General features: G+C 39.7%; 1 protein-coding gene across 1 annotated transcript in view; it reads right to left on the minus strand.

The window, feature by feature from the left end:
* The window catches only part of AK5 (adenylate kinase 5), a 76346-nt gene that overhangs the window by 19747 nt on the left and 35597 nt on the right, over nt 1-21002 (minus strand). The window contains exons 7-10 of the mRNA XM_051796063.1: nt 19699-19789; nt 13682-13758; nt 2382-2424; nt 1562-1606 (exon numbers count right to left, since the gene is read on the minus strand). Of these exons, the coding sequence (XP_051652023.1) occupies nt 1562-1606; nt 2382-2424; nt 13682-13758; nt 19699-19789 (256 nt within the window). The remainder of the gene's footprint in view (nt 1-1561; nt 1607-2381; nt 2425-13681; nt 13759-19698; nt 19790-21002) is intronic.

The raw sequence follows: 21002 nt of genomic DNA on the forward strand, positions 1-21002 counted from the left end.
TGAGCTTTAACCACCTCATTTACGAGTCAGTGGGGAGTTTGTTTCTGATCCAAAGGGCAGAAAGATTCCCGAGACCTCCCGTTCCACTTCCAGCCTCAACCAAAGCCCAACGGGGCTCTGTTTTATGAACCTCCTGGAGAGGACAGGGAAGGGTAATGACCCCAGCAACTGTTCTGTGTGACAGTTTTGTGGATGCAGCACGGAGTACTGCAGCAGTTAGGGCTGATCATAACGTCATTCACTGCAGTTCAAACTGATGAAAAGAAATTTTTTTGTCGTTTTTTTATGTTGTGGTTTTTTTTTTTTTAATGGCTGGCAATAAATACATAAGTTTTGAGTATTATAGCATCACCCAAATTTATTTTTACACCTCTGTGGTTTTTATTTTTGTTCTCTGGAATTTTACTTTACAGGCCAAATTTACCTTGGTTTTGCCTCTTTTATTATCCTGCTCTTATCTCCTATATTTTTTACTTGCTGGTTCTATGTCTCTGCTTTACTTTCTGGGTAAAACATTGACATTGTTGCTTAATTAATCCAACTTGACTGTTATTCCAATTAATTCCTACATTAGCCCTAATGTAAATCTTTGCTAATTAGATTATTTCTTTTTCTTTCCCTTTTGGACAATTTTCAAAGGTAATCAGTGGGGGAGGAAACTGCCTGTTTTTTATCTTTTGTCTTATAAACAGTATCTGTCAGCCACGGCAGATGGTGCATTTATTTTGATTAGTCTGTAAATTACCTCAAATGTACATCTTTAAATCTCACACTTTAAAACATCTTTTTAAGCATCTTATTATTTCCTCATGAATACATCTAATGGCACCTGAGACCAAGGCAGTTTTTCCCACTCAAGTATCCATGGAAGCCTGTTCCAACCCATCTTCTTTCCCTCTTTCCAGCCAAGGTATCATGGGCTGAACATCCCCAACGCTGCCCACTGCAAAGGACCACTGAGAATTTGGGGGGCTTGTTTTTCTCCCTCTCCCCCCACTCCCAACAGTTTTGTTCTGCTCCTGTGAGGTTTCTTCAGCGTTTTCTTTAATTCTTGTACAATTCACTGCTACCAGATTTCAGCTCCTAACCAACAGTAATTTATTATCCACTTTGGAGGTGTGGCTTTTTTTTAATTAGGAAAAAGAATGCACAAATTGACTTACTTTTATGTACAATCCCTCATGTTCTGGTATCTATCCTTATGACTTTGGAAATGCTCTGCATTGTAAGGTAGTTCTGAAAACTGCTTGATCCAGAAGCAATTATTCTTTCCAAGTGATTAGTACCGAGCTTTAAAATCAAACTTGTAATTCTTCTTGTTATAATTTGTTTCAAAAGACTGTTCAAAGTTTATGCTTCACACAACTGTTGTTAGTATGGTCAGACCCAAGTTAATTACATGTTATTAAATGCTAACTCCCTTCCAAAAGACTAAACCATCACTGTAGCATAAATATTCTCCACTAAACTATTCTGCTCAACTTTAAAAGAAATCATATAATCAAAGCCAAATAACATGGGGATTTTCAAACGTAGCAGCTAAATCAGGAATCCTACTTACCAACAACAAAAATTATGTTTGATTTCCTCAGATCTTCTGAAAAGTCTGAAATGAAAATAAAAATTCTTTAGTGGGCAAGACCTACTAATTTTTATGTCAGCTACTTACCACACCGAATTGGGTAACACTCATGCAAGGGGATCTGATTTTACCAGATTTACCTTCTGCTACAATGCTCTGCATTCCAAAAGGAGCTATCATCCACAAGCCTAGTAATCTCCCAGTTTCATAATTCTCATTGCAGATACGATAAAGATATTTTACCTGAAAACTAGACCTTGCACATACACATCTGTTCTTTAAAAAAAGAAAGAAAAAAGGAAAAAAAGAGAGAAGCAGACACATCTCGATGTATACCAGTACAGAAGGTGATCTTGCACCATTTGAGCTGATGAAATTTTATTATGTCTTTGACTTAAATCACTTACAAGACACATTATTATGTGGCCTTATTACAAAATATCACAAGGCATGAAAAGTTTTGATTAATCCTTTCATTCCTCTTGGACTCTTAGCACCTCACACTTCCCAAGGAGGTTTTCATAACTGCCAGTTTCTGAAAACACCTCTGAGACTTGATGCTGATTAACAGTAGCATCATCTAATATTTTTGGACCCACTAGCCTAAAGAGCATAGAAATGTCTTCTACAAACCTTAATTTGCATTCAAAGAGGATTCACATGATAAAATAATTTGAGAAATAAATTTCATGATATAAATAACCTGACTTTACTTTGCCTTCTATGTAACTATTTAAATACCAGGGGAAATCAAAGGTTTCAAAATGAAATGGCAATTAACACTGAAAAAGGAACTCACCTCCTGTGCTCTCATAACCAGAAAAACTTGACTGATCCTCCTCCTGTTAATTAAGCAATTGATAAGTTGAAATGGATATTCTGCACAGTTTACATTTCTTCTTCTATCTGCTTGTCTGTATATCTTAACAGCTCTCTCCAACCTCTCAGTTTTAATCTATGTTGAGACACAATTTACAATGTCACAGAAGTGCTCTTGGTGCTGTTTCAGTTGCTAGAACATGAGCCTGGAGAACCCAGGATATCCTGAGATGATGAATTGCCCCATATGATGAGTGGAGTTCCTCAGGGTTCGGTGACAGTGGGATCCAGGGCACCCTCAGCAAGTTTGCCAATGACCCCAGGCTGTGTGGTGCTGTTGGAAGGGATGCCATCCAGAGGGACCTGGACAGCCTTGAGTGGTGGGACCATGTGAACATCACAAAGTTCAGGGCCAAGGACAAGGTGCTGCTCCTGTGTCAGGGCAGTCCCTGCACAAATGCAGGCTGGATGGAGAAAGGATCGAGTGCAGCCCTGGGGAGAAGGACTTGGGATTCTTGGTGGCTGAGAAGCTCAGCATGACCCAGCACTGTGCTCTTGTAGCCCAGAAAGCCAATTGTCTCCTGGACTGCACCAAAAGCATGTGACCAGCAGGTCAAGGAAGGTTCTGCCCCTCTACTCTGCCCTCAGGAAACCCCACCTGGAGCGTTGCATCCAGCTCTGGGGCTCCCAGCACAAGGGGAACACGGACCTGCTGGAGAGCCCTGAGGAGGCCACCAAGATGCTCAGAGGGCTGGAGCTCCTCTCCCAGGAGGACAGGCTGAGAGAGCTGGGATCGTTCAGCCTGGAGAAGGCTCTGGGGAGACCTTAGAGCAGCCTTCCAGTACCTGAGAGGGGCTTGCAAGAGAGCTGGAGAGGGACTTTTTCCAAGGGCATGGAGTGACAGGACAAGGGGGAATGGCTTTAAACTGAAAGAGAGCAGGTTTAGGTTAGATCTTAGGAAGAAATTCTTCACAGTGAGAGTGGAGAGGCACTGGAACATGTTGCCCAAGAAGCTGTGGATGCCCCGTCCCTCAAAGTGTTCAAGGCCAGGTTGGATGAGGCTTTGAGCAACCTGGTCTAGTAGCAGGTGTCCCTGCCCAAAGCAGGAGGGTTGGAACAAAAAGATCTCTAAGATCTCTTCCAACCCAGGCCATTCTATGAGTCTGTAATATTGGTTTTGTGAGGAACAGCTTTTCAGTGTCCAAAGGAACGGTTCCTGCAGGACACACAAGCACCCAGGGTGCAGGATGAATTGCTTCCAAAGTAAGTGTGGTACGATAAGCTGTTAATAGTGAGAAAGCAATACTGGAGAAAGCTCTAGAACTGAACTACAATGTAAAGATGAAATTAGTCTTTGAAAGTTGTTATAAAGGCTGCAGAACTACAGAAGGATTACACCATGGAAATGGGGAACTTGGCAAGTTTTTTTTCCTGAGACTTCCATGTCCCTTAGCGTGATTTTGCCACATCCTGTACAGTACAATCAATGAGAAATTACTAAGGCTGGTCAGCAAGAGTGTAAGAGTGAGAATTCTTTGTTGTTCCAATAAATGAGAATTACATATATTCTGGACACAGTCTGGGTTATGTGGTGTCAATATACTCATACCATCAATGCTTTAACCCAGTCTATAAATATCAATAATAGCACTGACAGGAGCACTCTCATACTACTTAATCCATGCATGTTATCAGCACACAACACATTATGCCAGTCAGCTCAAAGGAGCACATGGTCATCAAGCCATAGTTTCTCACAGCACAGCTTCAGCCCCTGTGAGAAATGTGTGTGGCTGCATGAGCAGATGAGGGGAATGAACAGCAAGGGGATCAGAATGGATAAACTGCTGGCTACTTTAATTTGCAGGGCTCATGCACCACCCTTGCAGCTTTCTCCTTGTGTTCCCATCATCACTGAAACACAAGTGCTCTTCATTAGGCTGAAGTATTATTACATTGGCTACATAGAATATTTTCTTTTTTTTTGATTTGCAGTAATTCTCAGCTCATTACACTGCAGCAGGAGAACTGCCATCTTAAAAAAAAACCACCAAAACCTGCCAACATTTTCAAATGAAAGATCAGTCTCTTTCCTACATTTCAAGTGACAGTATTAACCCTACATTGTGTTGCAATAATACAATAAAATAATTGACCCTGCAAAGGATATATTACATAAAAAAGGCCTCATTTTAGATTCAGCTTCTTATCATGCCTTTGAAGGCCTATGGATCAAAATAATTCTAGGCACAAAGTTTACACAGAAGTTTCTTTAAAAATCAAGATCACAATCACAAGTTTACAATCAAATTAAAGAAATGAAAGTGGCATTATTCTTTCTTGTGCTGATCTGAGTGAGGAACTTTGCTGTTTGGTTTGAGGTCCCTTGCAAAGACCTTGGCAGAGTCTGGCACCCTGTTTTATGCAGTCTTTTCATGTTTACAGATGACAGTATCTAGATCTGATTGTGTCTTTCTGAACTGTGAAGGGCTTAACCTTTATCTGCCTGAAAGCACTGATCTGCCTCGTCACCAAAATGCTTTGGAAGAGAACTGTTGGATTTAGCAAGTGATCACATCAGGAAAAGTCCCTCCAGTTAGGAGCTGGCTAATGGTAATTACACCACATTGCCATCAGCAACACAGTGCTTTAGAGCTGTTTCCATGTACTTGAAAGCAAGGAGAGGAAGTTCATCATCTTATGATGATGTAGCAGTGAATTGTACAAGAATAACTGCTGGAGAAAGATGAATAGTCTGTAATTTCAGATGCCTTTACAGCCAAGTTATCTCTACAGATATTATCTGGAAACACATCAATTAGAGGAGCCCAGCTGATTGTGTAACTGCTTAAACAATATCAACAGTACATCAAAATCACTGCGAAATAGAGAAGTTTGCTACCTGTAAAGAATCTCTTAGCAGACATTCATCTTTAGAGTTGGAAAATGCAGTCAGACTGTGTTCTGCCTTCCTGTCATCTAGGTTGTTATTGGCAAATATCTGACTGGTAGTAGATAACAGGTTAATGAGTTTAAGTCACTGCCTGTCATTGCCAGGTTGTGAAATAATCCCACAGAACCATAGGATGGTCTGGGTTGGAAGATCATCTAGTTCCCACCCAGCTAATTTCCATAATAAAAAACTGACACTAAGTCACAGCAAATAATAAGAAAATGATACAGAATTCTTCAAGTCTTTGAGTTTTGCTACTAATGAATTAGGACTCTTCAGACATATCACTTTAAAGAAATCAATAAAATAGATTTAACTTTTTATCTGATGCAGGGACGTTTTCTTCATTAGGACTTAATGGCAGCTGCTGTGAATGTTTGTTACCTGATGAAATGAGAAAGCTTTTCTGTTACCCATTAATAGCCTCTGCTCCAGGCCTTGGGGGGTTTTATTTGGGTTCTTTTTGTAACATGGAAAAGAAAAAAGTTCTCCCTTATCACATCATTATTTCTTGAATGCTACTGGAAAATAGTGGTGAAAAGTGCCTCATTCACTTTATTCAGATTTTTCACAGATATAACAGGAATTCCTCCTAGAAATTTGCTGAAAAGGATAAATAATCATGGATAAAGGAGAAGAGAGTGAGACTGACTTTAAATTACAGCATGATTGTTGCCTAAAAGTATTCTCGATTTTCAAGTTTGAATTTGAGAATGTAAATATTCAAAGGAACGTGTCAGGCACAAATTATTTAAACAAATAAAAATTACATGTTTCTCTGCAGGTTTTATGTAAGGGCAGTGGACCCAGGAACGGGTTTTATAAGCCATACAGTTGCTTACCATTAAATTTGATTTATGCTTCAAATCACTTTTTAAGGCTGGTTGGTTTGGTTTTGATTTGGGGTTTTTGTGTGTGTGCGTGCATTTTGGTGGTTTCTGTTTTGTTTGGTTTGGTTTTTTTTTTAACTTTAGAGAAGAAAGGCTTTTTATCAGGTCTGTCTCAATTCAATTTTCCAAAAGAAAAAGATTTTGGCACAAAGAAGGGCAAGAATAGGGTGTTGTACAAATAAGAGCAGCCTGTGGCCCTCAGATCCTGTGAGCTGCTGCTGTTCAGATAAAAACTGACCATCGTACTCCAATTTTGCTACTCAAAGATCTCCTCTGCTTAACATTTTGACAGTGGATATTCAAGGTTTACTAGAATACCTATTTGTTATTAGGTAGTTTTATAACTTTCAGTAAGAAACTTCTACAGTATTTATAAAGAACTTCTCTATTAAGAAGGAATGTAATTATCTGAAGAAACAGTCCACTGATCTGAGATGCACTGCTGTGAAGGAGTTCTAAAACTAGGCCACTTTTCACTCTTTATGACTGGTATTTAAGCCCAAAATGACTAACACTGACTGCACAATCACGGGATACATAAGGAGTAAAAAAAAACCACCACATAGGAAACATATGGCTTTCTGAAAATACATTGGGAATTTTTTTTTAACTTCCAATGCACCCAGAGAAGCCACTTTTCTGCTTCAATACAACACAAATAAGTGATTTTAAGAGCAGTTTTGTATCCCACATAGTAAAACAGCATCCTTGCAATCACTGCAGTTTTATGGGTGAATGTAAAAATATATAGCATGTACTTTAACAGTGATTAAGAAGTATAAAAGAAAAAAGTGGTTTCTTCTGCAGTGCTTTAAAATATAGGAATTATTACTGCAGATGTTCCTAAGGAAGGGTTTTGGTAGCTGTTTTTAGGAATGCTGGGCTAACGTGAACAGAACCAGTCCACAGCCCTGAGTGAGGTGTGTAAATCTCTGTGGCAGAGAGGGCAGGATTTAAAACACACCTTTACATTTCTTCAACAACTTTTGGTGCAATATGAAAAGTTCTGCTTTGGATCCTATTTGCATCAACTGTGTGGGATGCCTGATATTCCCCAAGAATTATGCAAGTTCTCTGGGTTGTAAAGGTAGAACTCATAAATTGAGCTGTAAACTTATATTTTGTGTCAGTGGAGGGGCAAGCAGGTGTAAGGAACAAAGGCACACTATTCTACTGCTACTGCCTTGAAAAATGATGGTGAGACACTGTAAATTGTAATGCTTTTACTACAGACACCTTCCACAAGCCACAGAGAAGGGCTTCCTGAGGTACTGCAGAAGGATGCAGCGAAGCATAAAAGCAGCACATGGTGAAGAATAATTCTGTCACTGTGGTTTCCATCCCCAGTAACTCACCTGAGCTCACCAGCCCTGGAACTGCATCCTCACACCCTGTCCTGCCCACCAGAGCTGCAGGCAGCCACTTTTGGTTCAAAATCAGGAAAGAATTAGGGATGCAAAGACTTCAACTAACCCTGGCAGTTCAGTCTGCCCTAATATATGTATATATCAGTGGAAAGTGAGCTCAAAGAACATCTGTCAAAGAAGGAGCAAACAACTATTTCTGGCATTTCACAGTAAAAATGCAGATTGAGTCAAGGGGCAATTCTTCTTGCATGTGGAAAATAGAGCAGTAGGCTTTCTTCCACGTGCCTTTATCACAGGGTACAATGGTGATTCTGAAGGAGACAAATAATGCCAGCTTACAAAATGATACAGAAGCTTTGAGCTTATCCAGGAAGCATTTTGTAACAGGCAAACCGTAGTACTTTGTTTCTAGAACTGATTTTTTTTTTTTAAAGCATTTAATAGGATAGTTTCCATGGCAACTTGAACTGAACAGATTGTTCACTGACTTCAGTACATTTCTATTAAACATCTTTTCTCTGTAGTCAAGCCTGCCTCTCCAGCTCTTTCATGTCTTCAGATGCTTATTCATTATCCCTTTTTTGCAGATATCCTTAAACTAGATTGAACTCCACCTTTCAGTGGGCTTTAATAAAAACAAATGTTGAAGGAACAGAGTTTCACAACCATTTTCTGAGTGTCCTCTCATTTTCTTTTCCATCCCATACTCCTCTTTTAATCAGTTTCTCAGTATAACCAGAATCTGTAATTCAAATTGATACCACTGTCTATCAACAAAAGAGAAATGGACACTGCAGAAATGTTCAGCACTAAAAACCTAAATGGCTTCTGGATACTCTTGGTCATTTCACCAAAACCTGTAATGATTAATGCTGCACAGCAGATGTGAATAAAACTGCTGTTCCACCACAGGCTCCTTATGTTCTCAAGTAAAGAGAAAGTGCATGATTAATCCATGACATTCCAGATCTGACTCCTCGAATAACTGAATTAATGTTTATCTAATTCTGAAAGGCATCTTTAGAAGCCCCAGCAGTGGAGTCCCTGCTAATGGAGGTGCGCACTTTGCTCCTTGTTGTATTGTAATACCAACCCCAGAGCACTGGGTCTGAAGGGTTAAATAAATTACTTGGATTGAACCTTCCAAGTAGAGAAAACACAATCAAAACAAAGTGCCAACTGATAGGAAACACAGTAAACGTGTTTTAGTCCACAGAGCTTTAGTTAAATGAGGCTTACAATGTGCTGTTGCCCATCAGTTTTATGAATATTTATGTTCTGCTTCTGCATTGAAAAGGCTCTCAGGACCTTTTTTGTTACATCTCTTGAATATTTAAGTTTCAAGCTATGCTGATTAGTCAGGCCGGAAATATTGTTGGAGTCTTGGTAGCAATGGAGTTCCTCCTGCTCCCCTAAAGCCTGGATTCCCATGTGCTTTGGATGGGAAACCACAGCAAGCTGGAAAAGGGATTGTCACTACATGGCAAAAACTTTTCATCAAGAGCTTGTTTCGTCTTGTTACAATGGGAGTAAGTCTCTTTCAGGGCTTTTTTCCTTCGCTTGATTTTGGTTCTGCTTGTGAGTTTTTCAAGTGAGCTGTCGCGTTTTCTAATTATAAAACATTCTGTACTAGCAGAAAAGATTGGGCTATGCACTTCTAAATTCAATAGATTGCTTGTCACTGCTGAACAGAAAACCTTTTATTAGCTTTCAGTCTTTTTTACATCTACTTTTCCTAGATCTTTGACACCTTTGGGGGGGAAAAAAAAAGACAATCTCTTCTTTGTACGTGCTATTGCATTTCCCTGATTTCATCAGTAAATGCACTCTGACACTGCAAGGACATGGAAATGCCTCAATTATGAACTGGTAACTTCCTTGAAGACACAGAAATGCGTTTCCATGTTTTGCAGATGTGAGGGTGGTGAGGCCCTGGCACAGGTTGCCCAGAGAAGTCGTGGCTGCCCCATCCCTGGAAGTGTTCAAGGTCAGGTTGGATCTGGGTCTGAGCAACCCGGTGTAGTGAAAGGTGTCCCTGCTCGTGGCAGGGGGATTGGAACAAAATGATCTTTATGGTCCATTCCAACCCAAACTGTCCAATAATACTGTCCAAAATACTTAGAGGGGCTAAATATACTTCTGAGGCTTTTTTACTTGAAGTTTGCCTGACATGCACATTTCCCAAATTTTAGAGTTATCAATTCCGTAAACACTTGTTCAGGAGTGTATTCACTCTACAGTCACCTGACTGTGTGTTTTAACTTTTCCTCTAATTAGTCTAAATATTCCTCAGATTAGCTAAGGTTGTCTTGAAAGGCTTCTTTTCATGAGAAAATAACTGGATGCTCTTTTCTTCTGGAACTCTTTGATAGGATTCCCTGATGCCAATTTTTCAATACTCCCTTTTGGCCTGAATGCACTTGCAATAAGCCAAATGGTAGGTTTCTAATTAAAAATCCAATTGTTAAAAATAAAACTTGTCTGTTCTCTGGAAACAAGTGGCATTATATTGACAGCCTCTCTGGCAAAGTTGAGGAATTGAATGGCAAGTACAAAGGAACACAGCGAGCTGTAAAAACCTTTATCACACTTGAGAGCATTCCAGCAGCAAAGGCCAATTCTTATTAAACCAGACACCAGTCATGACAGCAAGTTCTGCAAACTGAGAACACTCTATAAAGCTGTTGCCCCCAAAAATGAGTTGCCCAAAATACGTTCCTGAAGTCTTAACGTGGGTGAAAATATCTGAAACCTATGACTTTACTTTGCTTTTCTGTTTTCCAATCGAGTACTGAGTAGTGTAATCGTTATTCCAGAAAAGGCTATGGAGATTGCTAACACATAAAACTTTGGCTGGTTCTTCCACAAGGCATTCTCAATGAGAGGTACTCTCTGTTTTATTTATTTCTATTTTGTTAGCAAAATGTATTTCTAGGTCATTTTGAAAAACTAGATTATTCCTTCTGTAATCCAGGATCTCAGAAAAAAAAACCCAGAAAAATAATTATTAATGATTTGGAGAAAAAAATGTTTTTCTTTTTTTTTCTTTTTTAAGTGGGTATTTCTCTCCTGCCTTTCAGTGTTGTAGGGACTTAGTGATTATGGGTGTTCTAGTTCTTGAAGCATTCATGCACAGCCAGTAGTAAACCAACAGCTTGCTTTTAATTCAGTTACATTAATTTAATTGAACATTCATTTATAAAATGTACAATACAAAGCTCAAGCTTTTTCTGAGCTGTTTTAAATTCCATCTCCCCTTTCAGGAAAGCCAGATCTTTGTCTACATTAGTGTTGCTTTGCAGTGTTTCAGCAACAGGTACCAAGTGTTCCTCGAAGGCCTTTGCTGTATTTTGGAGCACTCCTACGTGAGCTAATGACTGCATCCGTGGTTGGAACCACAGCACTCCTTCTCCTTGGCCCTGCCTCAGTCAGACGTTCTGGAAGAAGTGGTGTGCATCTGAAGAACTCTGACACTCTGTTGGCTTAGATTACCCTGGAGATTTTCCTGGCTCATTCCAGGACTGAGGAAATGCAATGGTATCCGAGTGTGTCCATTCCATCTGTGCCAAGTGACACCCCCTGCCAGCTGTGGCTCTGTCCTCAGGACACGCTGTGTAACCCCCAACTCCTCTGGTTCAGTGACTACCAAGATATTCTCCTAAAATCCAGTCATTTTTAGCAGCTCAGCTGGGTAAGGTTGCTTAGAAACCAGCCTTCCTATCCCCCACATTCTCATGACAGATCTCCTATGCAATAACATCCCTGCATGACACATTTGTATCCAGACATGCATTCTTTTTCCACTTGAGATTCTCTGAGTAAAGGTTGTTGATGCCTCACACAATTCGTAAACAGCATGTGGTAAATCACTGGAGTATTAAATCACTGCCACAGTCAAAATGAGCTCAAGTTTGCAATGTGAGCAGTTCCTCACTCCTCAATTTAGTTATTGATCTTCCCTTCCAGAGAGTAATTTCTCATTTTGTTTTTCAGACAGGGCAGATAGATGGGATTATGACTTTATGGTAATCTCCACGCTCTTCTTTGCTTCTGTATACAACACTTGCTTGCATAATTTCAAAATTTAGATGGCAAGGGCTTTTGGTTGCAATCGCTTTCTCCTGCATATATTTTCTTTATATTTGTACAAGGCATCTCATATAAACCGGGTATAAAAATATTTCTTTAGCAATAGAAATATTTACATGTTTTAAAACGTCACTAGTAAGCATGAAAATACCAACCCTGTGGTTGAAGCGAGTCATTCTCAGCCACCTCATATTTATGTAGCTGTCCTGGACTGAAGGGATTTTAGCCCTGCTTTAGCTTCATTTCTCCTTCTCTGTTTGCTATCAGTACTGCACTCCTGCCAGAATGGCAAATTTAGCCAGATAATGAGAAAAGCTGCCTGCCACATCTGGCTCAAGGGATATTTGCCATTGACAGGGACAACAAGGTCCTGTCACAGTCTCCTTGTTTAGTCTCATGTGCATTCAAAACTGCAGGCCGTGCTTTTATGGGCTGTGCAACGTATCATCAGTGAACTGTATCATCTGAAGTTATGGTCTCAGTATAATTTTCATATGTTTCTGTTAATTTTATTTTGTATCTATAAAACTTGGGCTTATTATGTGAACGGCATTTCAAACATTACGAATCAGGAGTATAATTTCTTTAGTGTTCATACTTTGCCAAAAGAATCTATTTTTAGCATCAACATAGCCAAACATAATTTAAATATGCATTTTGCTTTATAGGCCTAAACCCTTCAATAAAGAAGCAGTACAGTCAAGACAAAGATGATGAGAAATTTAAGAATTTCCTGGGCAGAGAAGGGTTTATGAAAGAAAGGGATTTAAAATGGGATTTGGAGGCAGAGACAAGCTGCCTCCTTGAAAAAAGCCAGACTGAAATAACTAAGCCAAAGAGAGAGAATAGTAAAGGGATCTATAAATTAAAAGAAACAAATAGGGCTAGAACATACAACATGTTGCAGGTGAGGATAAAGTGTCGCACTGAAGACTGTGAAAGAAAACCAAGAACAACCCCAGGATACTGAATGAAAATTCAGTTTTGTTGGCCCTGATTTTGTCACCAGCTTTAAAATACCACAAGGAAAGATATCTTCTGCAAATAATGAGGGAAGACGTGAAAACATCTGCAGCTGCATTCAGCTGAACGGTAACAGCAACACAGATTAAAATTCTTTGCCAAATCTAGAGAGGTGTTTGTGAAGGAAGCACGAGCAGAGTCGCGCAGAAGTGGAAGACAGAAAGCAAAACATACAAAACCACCACCCTTAAGTATGGTGGTGTGACAGGCAGATGGCTTTAAAAATTTAAAAATACTCCCTTCTAATTCTAAGTCATTCTTTTCATGCTTATCCACAGCAGAGTAACAAGAACAGTAACACTGATCCTCAGTGCAGCATCCAAGCCACAGGAACCCGCCATGGTTCAGTTTGTGACCTTACCAGTGTGGAGGTGAAGGTTACAGGGGAAAGATGTACACAAACTTTTTTTTCCCCCTCTCCAGCCTTCTTTCTACAAGGAAAACACTCATCAAAATTTAGTTTTTAGATGTGCATCCAACAAGATCAGTAGAAAGGCTGATTTCAACACGCTGTGAGCATTTGTTGTTTTTAATTCTGATAAATCTTTTTCCAAGGGGAGAATGTTTGATTTGGTCGTAGTTATATTTCACAATTTGTATTTTCATGCTGCTCCTTTGAAAAGTGTTTTACTTCCTCTTCTTAAATATACAGCAGACCTATAGTGCATTCTAGGAACTCCATTTGCCACATGTGCCAACATTTTAAAATGTGTGGAGGAAACTCAGCAATGCACAGTAATGGAAGTTATAGGCTCTTAATACTACAATAATATTCACTCTTTTCTCCTAACCAAAAAGCAACCTCTGTGTATTGTGAATTTACTTATGTTGCACTTAAAAAACCCTTTGCCTTATGCACCCTTAAAGTTCCACCACCTTGTTGAGTCACATTGTATAGCACAGCACTTACATGAACTAGAAAACTGTCTAGAGAGAGGCCATATATACAGAAAATTACCTGGTCCTCAAAGTCAAATTCTGTATAAACAGGATCTCCAGAATCCATAATCAGACTGCAATCAAGTTCATTTGACCCTAAAATAGGAAAGAAAATGAAGACTTGGTTTGGAAATGGTTTGGAAATTTTCACTTTATGTGATGGAACACTGTAATATTTCCAATAATCTGTATCCGTGCAAAAACTGTGATCCAAGGGACCCTTCGGATGTGCCAGAGTACTCTGGTGAACGGTGTTTCATTAACAAAGCCTTCAAAGCATCCAGAAAAGCTACTCCAAATCTTAATAAGGAAGGGTTATGCCGACTGGTGAATTGGTTTAGCTACACTGCATATTTATTGGGCAGGGTGTTCTGCGTGCCATGACTTGCAATTGTAAAATTGCCACACTCGGGGGAGAATATCAACCACGTTTAGGAAAGGAAATACTGACTAATTGCTGATTAGCAGATAAGGATCCTTGAGTGATGCTGACAGGGGACCATCATGCTTCCAGCTGTCAAGTCCCCATTTCCATCCTATTCTAACCCTTTCTGAGGTGACTGTGTGGCTCTGCCCCTTCTCCTTGTCATCTCCCCGTGGCAGGACCAGCAAGAATGCATTCTCGTGCAAGTGGGATGACAAAATTCAGTTGCTGAGAAGCCTTGACCTGGCTGAGCTTTACAGTTTGGCTTCAGCTGAGCTGCTGAAGGTGCAGGACAACAGAAACTGAGCTTGATACTTCAAGAAGTCATCTAAGGGGGTACTCATTGCTAAACCAGAATGGGAGGATAAACCACCAACCATCTTTCTATATGAACACATGAAGGGTATAGCATGGACATCATATTCTGGCACTGGCACCCCATTCAGATTAGTTCAATCCTGGGCAATAAGAAAGGAATGGCCTCCTGGGTCCTCCCAAACATGCAGCCCCGAACCAAATACTGCACATGTTCAACAAACATTAAAACATCAACAGGCACACTATGGAGTATTTTTCACAGTGTTATTTAAATAACAAAAAATCCCATAAAGATACACAGAAATCTAAAAATTGTAACCAGCCAGCAGCCACAGATGAGTCCAATCACTAACCTCATGTGGTAACACCAGGGGAAATGTAAGATGTGTTTTGGTTTGTGCCCACATGTCCCCAGCCAAACAAGATCACTAATGAGGTAAAGAAAACAATTCCCTGCCTCCTGGATTCCAGGTGTCCCTACCTGGTATGATGTTCCTGCTGGCACTGAGGACACACAGTGTTAAATCTATTGCTGCCCCGGTGTTTTCTCACCATTAGAACTGTTTGTGTGGGTCTCTCGCTCCAACAAGCACCATCAATAACAGATTTTGCAGTTCAGTTCGTGCCAGATACATTTATGTATTATCTGGCTTTGTTTGCTTTTAAAGTTTACACAGTAATAATCTATGTAGGTGGCAAACTAAATATCACTAAGAGAGAGAGCAGAGCAGAGGCACTGCATGTCATGATGACCAAACTGTAACTTGGTAGAGAGAATGATTCCAGGGTGTTTTAGTTTGCAATCTGTATCACAACTGCTGCCAAATTAATCTTCAATTTAACTCTTTGGACTACATAACAGACACCAGGGAAAGACCTGCATCTACCATCTGCTGCTGGGTTTGGTTTGGTTCCCTCGCCCCCACCCCCAGTGCTCATGTATACTTTATCAGATTGCTATAAAAAAAAACTACAGAAAGGAATGATACTCCTGCTACCACTCCTGCTACCACTCCTGCTACCTCCTGTACATATGCAGCATGTTCTCTGGCATATACAGTTTATGGTCTTTTGAAAACACCTCTCTCTAAAAGATATTTGCAACTAAATAGAGAGAATCTTAACTATTTGATTTATTTTACACAGCTGACATCTCACTCTTAACACCGTGTCATTGTTGATAATATAATTTATCTAAGCCTCAGCTGTCACTGGCACTGGCCTACTCTGGCACATCAATCACTTCTAAAGGCACTTGTGTGCACTTTATTAAAGGCACTTGATTAACTGTCACTTAACTACCAAGAGCAGTCCGTATCCTTTGCTAGAAACATTAATATGAAATATGGTGCTGCAAACTTAAATACAAAGGTCAGGCTGAAAATGAGTACTCATGCATAATGTATCTTAAGTGATAAAAGCCATAATGGTTATACAATTTTAATATGGTCAAGCATCTTAAGGCCTTTTTTCTTGAACTAGGACGCTGGTGTCCTTGGGAAAACACAGCTTCTTTCTGGGGTTTATTCAAGGCAAATTGAAAAATCTGTGGTTTCTTTCTTGGTTTAATGAAAACTACCAACCCCATAACCATCCATCACTGAAAAGTGTACAGACTTCTCTACCCTTTTCAAACTGCCTAAAGACAAACCTACCAGAAATGAATTGAAGCAAATGGCTGCTCCCAGGACCAGGTAAAGGAATTAGGGGACATGTAAGAGAACTTCTGATATCCCTGGTGCAGCAGGAGGAGTTTGCTATGCTCCAGCTCAGTTTGCTCTCCCCTTCCACCAAATAATCTCAGCTCTTGGTTAACTTGGGACCTTCCTATGCTTGTATGAACCCATTGAGGTGATCTGAGTAACTTCATCAATTGCAAAAGGGGAAACTCAAGTTAAAAAAAAAAAAATAAGAAAATGCATAAAAGTTCTACTGCCATGGAGAAACAACTTGCAAGCACCTGATCTGCAAAGGTACTCTTAGGGCTTAAAACATGCTTCCTTAATTGCATGAATAAAGTTAAGGCAAGGCAGACCTGGACATTTTCATGTGCCCTGTGTTCCCCTTAGGGAAAGAAAAGAGGATTTTATTAGGTACACTACTGCCCAATTAAAAAATAAATCACTTGCAAGTTTTTATTAAATCCCTGTTAACTGAATAATCAGCTCTCCAGGGAGGTGCAGGCTGATGAAATAAGAAAAAGCAGATCAGCTACAACGCACTCCCTTTTTTTTGCCACGTTTTGTATCTTGACACCGAAGGCATTGTTCATAAAGCTCTGTCTTGCCAGGAACCCAAGAGGATGCAACAACTGAGCCCCGAGGGCTGAGGTGAATTAAAGGTGCATGAGGATGGTCTGACAGCCAGGACAGAGACAGCCCTGCCCCAGAGGGGAGCACAGCTCTGCTCAGCCCATTCCTTCACCAGGAGGCTGCACATCACATTTTAGAATGCATTTCACATATTGCTTGTTGCTCCCGAGCTAAATTGCACAGATTTGGTCATGGAAAGCTCAGAGAGTCTGCTTGCTACGGGCAGGGGTGTAATTCCTGCCACAGAAATCCATCCCAAAGCCCATGGGATCGTGGCCATAAATGTCTGTGGTCCTACAAAACATTCCAGGGTTCTGAGCCTGGTGCATGGCACTTTCTCTGGAAGTGTATCCATCCTTAAGTTTTCATGGATGCAAATGTCAAGTGTTGCTTTTTCACATTTCACTGAATTCATTTATACAATGAAACTAAACTGGACTGATCTGTCTAAATTTATCTGCAGTTGATTTAACTTCCCATTACACGGCATCAATGCCCCATCATGCGAGTTAATTAAGTCTATTCCTTGGAACATTTGTGTTTTGGCAAATCAGCTCCTGTATTTCCAAACCTTGCTTAAATCCCTTACTTATCTGGAATCCTGCTAGCAACTCCACTCAATATGGTTCACTGGCTCAAATATGCCCCTGCTCATATTTTAACAACTCTAGTATTTGCCCTGTTCAACACTGACTGTCAGAAGAGTAATCTAAGCCTACCCTGTGACACATGCTGCTTCTCTTAATAGCATGTTTAAGCTCAATAAAATAAAAATGTCCTTTTATGTTATGGAACATGCTCTGAAGCACCATCTAATAACTCAATTAATACGTGTTGCATGTAAGCACTTGGGTAAGACAAATGTTTAGAAGATAAATTTCAAGTGGAATATTATAGAAATAATTTATTGAAGGACTGATTAGCATTAGAATGATTACATTTGAATTTTCCTCTCAGTAAGACGCTTCTAATACAAATTTTATTGCAACCTTACATTGTTGAGTCTCATGACAGGTTGTTGCTCTTGGCAACAGTCTTAAGATGCTGTAGAGGGCAACAATGAGAAAACTGTATTTTAATCTATAAAAATTTCAGTTGTTTTCTTTCAGCATATATTGTTACAAAGTCGATTATAACTGGATTTTACAGCTATAACGTGAATTAGATTGGTGTGGAGGCACAAAAATATTAGAAATACTGTGTTTACAGTAGCTACCAGGAACCACAATATATTGCAATATCACTAATAAGGGTAAAAGACAAAAAGTGAGATCAAGGCAATGCTGGAATTGCAACCTCTAGAAATTAAATATCTGATCTGACAGAAATCCTACTTCAAACCTCCTGACTGTTATCAGTGCTCAGGTTAGGCACCAATTAGATGCTTGTGGCATGGCATCTGCTACAGCTCAGAGCTCTCCAATTATTTTGGTGAGGGATTTATTAAGTAGATCAGACTTTCAAGGAACTGCCTGGAACTCCTCCAGAATCACAACTGGTTTGTGCAAATTGTTTAGGTCTTGTCAAGCTGTTTGTCAGAGCCAGCACCTTTATGACACTTCTCTCCTCTTGCTATTTGGCACTGAGCTCATTTAATCAGGGAATCCACAGGCAATTACCAACATGTATGGTGGGAATGCCATTTTAGGTTTGGAATCAACCTCTTGCCTCTCTGAATGAGGCTCGGAACAAAAGAGGTAAGTGTGCCACTGAACAGAGACAGGGAGTTGTCTTTATTCTTGTGTGCATCTTAGCTCGAGGCTGACCATTAGAAACCTGTGGTTTCTCAGCTGGTGCACTTTTTGTAATTCTCAATTCCCCTCCCCAAGCCCCCTTTCAATCCCTGCCCTCTCCCTGCCCTCACCCCCCCCAATCCTTCATCTGTGTCTCATTTAGAACATGATCAAAAATACCCTTATGGGTGGCTTTTGTAGGCCAGAGAGCTCAGAACTGCCCTTCAGCTCCTCAAAACATGACCTGATCTTCCTGTCCGAGGCACTGCTCTTTGCAAATGCCTTCCAGCAGGAAAAAATAATCTCCCCTTTGTCAAAAAGAGATAACAGATGTGTTGCTACTTCCTTGTGCTTCATCAATTCCTCCTTCCTTGGCAGGGCCCAAATGATTGTTCACAGTTACAAATAAAGGAGTCTATTCTGCCTGCCAATTTATGGGAGATGAGTTTTCCCTTAAACAGAGGAGAGATCAGATACATGATTTTCTCTACTATATATATATATAACATTTGTTGTAATAAAGCTAGTAAATTTTACAGGAACACATTTCCCCTAGAAATTTCTTCTTCTGTGCTGTTTCAGAAGACATTTATTGTATCATCTACCTATGTAACCCTCATGGTCTATTTAAAAAACAGCCAGGGATGTCATCTGTAAAAAGAAGTTGTGAAGTTACCAAAGAACATGTTTCTGTTCCCCTCAAGCAAAATATTTCTGACAGATGTTACATATATTCAGTGTTTTGATTTTTAGCTTCAATTCTTTTGCAGTCCTTTGCCCCTCAAAGGCTTTTTCTTTGAAGACACTGAAGCCTCAGTAAACACAAATAATAAATACACAAATAAACGAAAGCCCCAAACACCTGACTTTTATTCCCACACAGTTTCAGAATTAGTATTATTATTAGGGAGGAAGTACAATCACTAATCTCACAGGACTGGTTTTCTGGTGAACACTGAGGTATTGCTGACAGCTGGACTTGATCCACTTATAAAGTTTTTGCACTATAACACAGTTTACTGGACTTGCCACAGTATTTTAAGGTTAACTTGTAGAGAAGTTTTTAGGTGGGTTGTATGAAGCTTCCAAGTGTCAAAAGACTTTTTTCCCTTGGTTGTGCAAATGTTTGAGGCCAGTCAAGACTCTGCTACAGCACATATATCCACACTTGCGGAATGTGAAAACAGCATCCCACCAAGGTCAGATGCAGTGTAACAAATGGGGCTCCTTAAATCTAACATTGACTCACCTGCTGCAGCCTCTTTGTTTGCAAATAGTTTATTGTCAACTGCTGCACTTATGTCAGAGAACACTTCCTCTTCATCTCTGTCAGCATCAAACTGAAAAACAAAACAAAAAGTTGGCAATTAGACATTTTTCACTGCTTGGCTGATCATCAGTGTGTGACTTCTCAGCCCAAGCCTTCTTGATAGCAAACCTTCTACTTCTCTGTGCTGTCCATCGCTTTAGGTGTGAATCATTTTACTTGGGGCTCAAAGCTAAATTCACTTTGTAAACCCTTTTGCCTATTTTTATGAGCTTGTCAGAAACAGAAGCTCCAGTAAAATTGACTTGTGCTCAGAGAATGAAGTTTCAAAGCAAAAGGTAAAACCAGTAATGCACATTACTCCTAAAATCGTTGGATGCTTGAAAAAAATTACAGCGTAGAGACCAGAAATGGGATTACCTCATTGTCACTTCTTTTTGGAGATTAGCATAATTAACTTTCTAAATTTGCAAGAGAAAAACTTTCAGCAATTTCTGAATTGTCTGAAACCAATTATTGTGACATTTATGTGTGTACAATTTCTTCGAGTAGTTGAGCCAAACTCTTAGGAAATTATTGAAATTCCCCTACTTATAGAAAAGAGAGCTTTCCTCACTCTCACACTGGCAGAAAGTGTAATGGTTCAGTGATAAATTAATACAATCAGAAAAGAAAAGCTCCTTTAAAAAGGCAAATAATTAATTTCTTACCATTTTAACCTTTTTTCCCCTCCATTTATTCTATCTTTTGCCTGAATTCTGATACTGATTCTCCCAAGTTTTTTCTCAGTTCTGTCTGACAGGTTCTTTTTATGGCCAGGTGTGTCATGCTTGACAGTGGGTTTGTGACGTTTCCTATCATATTTAGCAAGCTTCATTCATTTAGATCATCACTTTCTTTGGAAAAAAATAGACACTTCATTACTGTTGCTCTGGAATTTTTCTTATTTTTTGGATTGAGGCCAGGTACATTACTATGGAAAGAGAGAATACTGTAACCTCTGTGTAACACCCCAGATCACTCTTCTCATTATGCCTTATGGTGACATCTGTATTACCTCTATCACCTAAGCTGTTCTGCAAACGTTTAATGATGGAATTTGTTTTCTTATGGAATTTTCCATGAGCACCTCAAGGTAAACTCAGAGGCAAACATCACCCCAAGAATACTTATTTAGAGTGGCAGATGTCAGAAATAGTTCAAAAATAGGGAAATAACATTAAAGAGACCAAGTGATGATTCTGCAAAGTTTGTCTGCGTGAACAAAAGAAAGGGGAGGCAACATT

This window comes from Manacus candei, unplaced genomic scaffold (assembly GCF_025592945.1).
Source record: "Manacus candei isolate 608988 ecotype Guabito, Panama unplaced genomic scaffold, ASM2559294v1 h1tg000044l, whole genome shotgun sequence".
In the NCBI taxonomy this organism is placed as follows: Eukaryota; Metazoa; Chordata; class Aves; order Passeriformes; family Pipridae; genus Manacus; species Manacus candei.